This window comes from Notothenia coriiceps, unplaced genomic scaffold (assembly GCF_000735185.1).
Source record: "Notothenia coriiceps isolate Sejong01 unplaced genomic scaffold, NC01 NC01_scaffold00032109, whole genome shotgun sequence".
Lineage (NCBI taxonomy): Eukaryota > Metazoa > Chordata > Actinopteri > Perciformes > Nototheniidae > Notothenia > Notothenia coriiceps.
Window position 1 is genome coordinate 1 of NW_011364810.1, and position 3,294 is coordinate 3,294.

Below are 3,294 nucleotides of genomic sequence, written 5' to 3' on the forward strand. Positions count from 1 at the left end.
CCCTGTCCCCCCATAAGGCTTTGCAGTCTTGCCATGCTGTCCATTGAAAGCCAGTTGGCTAGAAAGCTGGACTTCAAGGACTTGATCAGTGACTTAGCCTGTAAGAAGGCTAGGCGCTGGGCTCTTGGTGAGTAAGGCTGAGCCAGGGCTCGTAATAACTGTTAAAGGGCTATGGTAACGATATTGGATCACTACACAGAAGATGCATGATGAGAAAAAGACTGAGAACAGGCTCTGATTTAGCACCACCATCAGGCCTTTTCACTTCCATTTCCGTTTTGTTGTCCGTTTACACATTAATACCTGCTTATTTTGTAGTTGGTATGTATATTTAATTAAAAAATCTGCTACTTATGGTTATTTTTTGTTATAGCATTTTATAAATGATAATATTGGTGTTAATGTTCACTTTATTTTCATGGAAATTTAAGTTATATTTATTTAGATTTATGAATGTTCCATTCAAAAATGTTATTAAAAAGGCATGTACTGTACACCAATAAAAGATGACTATTGAGGTCTATTGTCAGGAATGTTAGTGTTATATCAAATAGTGAATTATACTGCAGCAGAATGTTGCAGTTGAATTTGCAGTCGGCACAGTGTTATATTTCACCGCTCAGTGTCAGTAAATATTGTGCAGTTAGCATTGGACTACAAGATAGATGCAAGCCTGTACAGGTAGAGTTATTTAAAGCATAAATGAGTCGGTTGGGTTCTGGAGGTGTGGTTACAGCATTGTGCTTGGTTGGCGCGGCCTGTGCCTGGTGGTGATGCCCAATGTGATATATTTTCATGGGGCCCAAAATCCCTGGCGGTGCCCCTGACAGTGAGCTCATTATATGTTTGCCAAAACACGTTTATTCCAGGTGAAATAGGGCCTATTACTCTTTGTGCATGTAAACAAATGTGAGTGTGAAGGGGAATGTCTTGCCTGTGTCATTAGAGTAGTAGTTTGCAGAACAGATGGCACACTCGTAACAGCAGGTGTGTGGACCCTTGGTGGTTTTCTTTGACTCCCCAGGTACGCAGCTTTTGGAGCATTTGGAGATGATGTGCTGAGGAAAGCAGGGAGACAAAATTATCCAAACATTGTTTTTGACTTTACATATTATGTCTTTAAATGAGTTACATTGTATTGTTTTACTGAAGGTTGCATTACCATATGGTTGTACTAAAAACCAGTTTTCTGTATCGCTTGAATCAGCATAGATGGTGTGACTGTGTGTAGTAAACACACACTGCAGCATGTGGGGGTCATGTACAAAATAACTGCCATATGAAGGGCCTACCTTCAGAGCATTGAGCTGTTGGGTGGTGCTGTGGTTGCTGTGGGTGAAGCTGTTGTTGTGCGGGTGATACTCAGCCACGACATTCCGGACGTGGATGTTCTCTCCGTCTGACCTCCACATGGTCACGTCGTAGCCCAGGTTGATGTCTCCGCTGCTGTCAAACTTAAAGCTCTTGTCTCTCAGTTTAAACTCCTCCATCCACATAGCTTTCAGCAACTACAGGATAAGAGACATTTCATTATCCAATAGTATCTTTGATTACTCGATTAAACCACACAATTTGAAGGAACATGTTGTCTTCTATTAACTTGTAATACAAGTTACTATTCATTAGTCATTTTGTATCAAGGCCACATTCCAAGTTCTTAACCTTAAATGCTGCATAGTGTTCTATCGCAAATAAATGATTTTTCCACAGCACACAGCTGGGATCGGAGCCTTTGTTGGGGGAGGTCTAAAAGATGGCCAATTCTCAATGTCACTGGAAATATACCTAATACGTTGATTTAGCGGCTTATTTTAACGATGTAATCTCATGATTCCTTCTGATATTATTGCAGAACTGCTATTAGCTAGCTAGCTACATTTGCCAACAAAAATTAATGAAGTAAAAGTACAAGTTATCACAATGTATTTTAATTGTTTACTAAAGTACAATATTTGAGTAAATGTACTAAGTTACTTTACACCACTGAGCCTGTTTGCACCTGTCGGCCACCGTACTTCTTCCCTCTCTGGAACGGCCTCATGTGGACCTTACAGATTGTATGATTACCTCCCAGGGCTGCACTGTGCCGGGGGTTCTGCAGTCTCTGTTCCTGCAGACTGAGACCAGGGCATGAGCGATGGCGCTCACAGCCATCTCCACACTGAAGATGTTGCCGGCATGAGTGTGTTCTCTGAGGGTTTCCACAGCCTTAGACACCAGCTCAGTGTCTCCATAACCTTCACTAGCATTCAGCTGCGTGTAGAACTCCTGCAGGAAGACGTTATCCCCTGTATCGTCATGTCCAGCTGCCTCCAGTCTGCTCAGGTACTCATTGAATGACGATAGGTCTCCACTTTTGAAGGTGAAGCCCAGAACATGTCCCATTTCCTCCAGATGTATGTTTTCCTTCACGGAGCTGGAGGAGGACCAGCTGTCACTGGCCACCCAGACTCTTCTCATAGACTTCCTGTCCTGTCCTCCTCTCAGCATCTGGTTCTTAAGCTCCTGGTAGAGGTACACCATGAGAGTGGGCTTGGCAAATGACACGATCACCTGAGCCTCAGGATTCTCAAAGATGGTCCTGGCAGTCTGAGTGATAGCAGACCGGACGTCCTGACTGCCCACTGCCTGAGGTATGATGGATTTGAAGGCCACACAGATCCCATTTTTGGAAGCCTGGGACACAAAGTTCTCAAAAGCTGATTGGCCGTAATTCCCATCAGTGATTACTACCCCCACCCAGGTCCAGCCGTAGGTGCTGAGCAGACTGACCATGGCAGCAGTCTGGTGCCTGTCATTAGGAATGGTCCTCATGAAGGCAGGGAATCGCCTCTTATCACTCAGAGTGACAGCAGTGGATGAATAACTGATCTGGAGAAGAGAAATACAGTAATGTGCATTTCAAAGATGTGTCATTTAATTTGAAAGGCCACTTCAAAATGTATGTGGATGCCTACAATGCAGGCTTGAGGAGTAATTCATTACATGTAACTGGATTACGTAATCAGGATACAAAAACAGCTAAATGTATTCCCTTACGGCCCGTCCACACGACGGCGTGCGTTGTCGCTTGCCAGCGGGCATGTCTGAAGCTAGACCAACAACCAATCACCTGAATCTCCCACTCCGGACACACAAGCAGCGGTTTGATTGGCTAGAGCTTGTACTGGCATGATTCGATTGGCTGACGCTTCCGTCGAAGCTTCAAAAGTCGAACATTGCTCAACTTTGCAGCGAGCACCGCGAGAAAAGCTACGCTTTGCTCCACAATGCAGTTTGGCGATGTGTGACATC

The 3,294-nt window shown here is 44.2% G+C and overlaps 1 protein-coding gene across 1 annotated transcript; it reads right to left on the bottom strand.

Moving 5' to 3' along the window:
• Window positions 1–884: 884 nt before the first annotated feature.
• LOC104960637 (G-protein coupled receptor family C group 6 member A-like) lies at window positions 885–2,871 on the bottom strand (the record flags this gene model as incomplete). The annotated part of the gene is made up of 3 exons (XM_010788727.1): window positions 885–1,058; window positions 1,293–1,508; window positions 2,068–2,871. Coding segments are annotated over 3 exons (1,194 nt in total), but the record flags the coding sequence as incomplete, so codon positions are not given.
• Window positions 2,872–3,294: the final 423 nt, after the last annotated feature.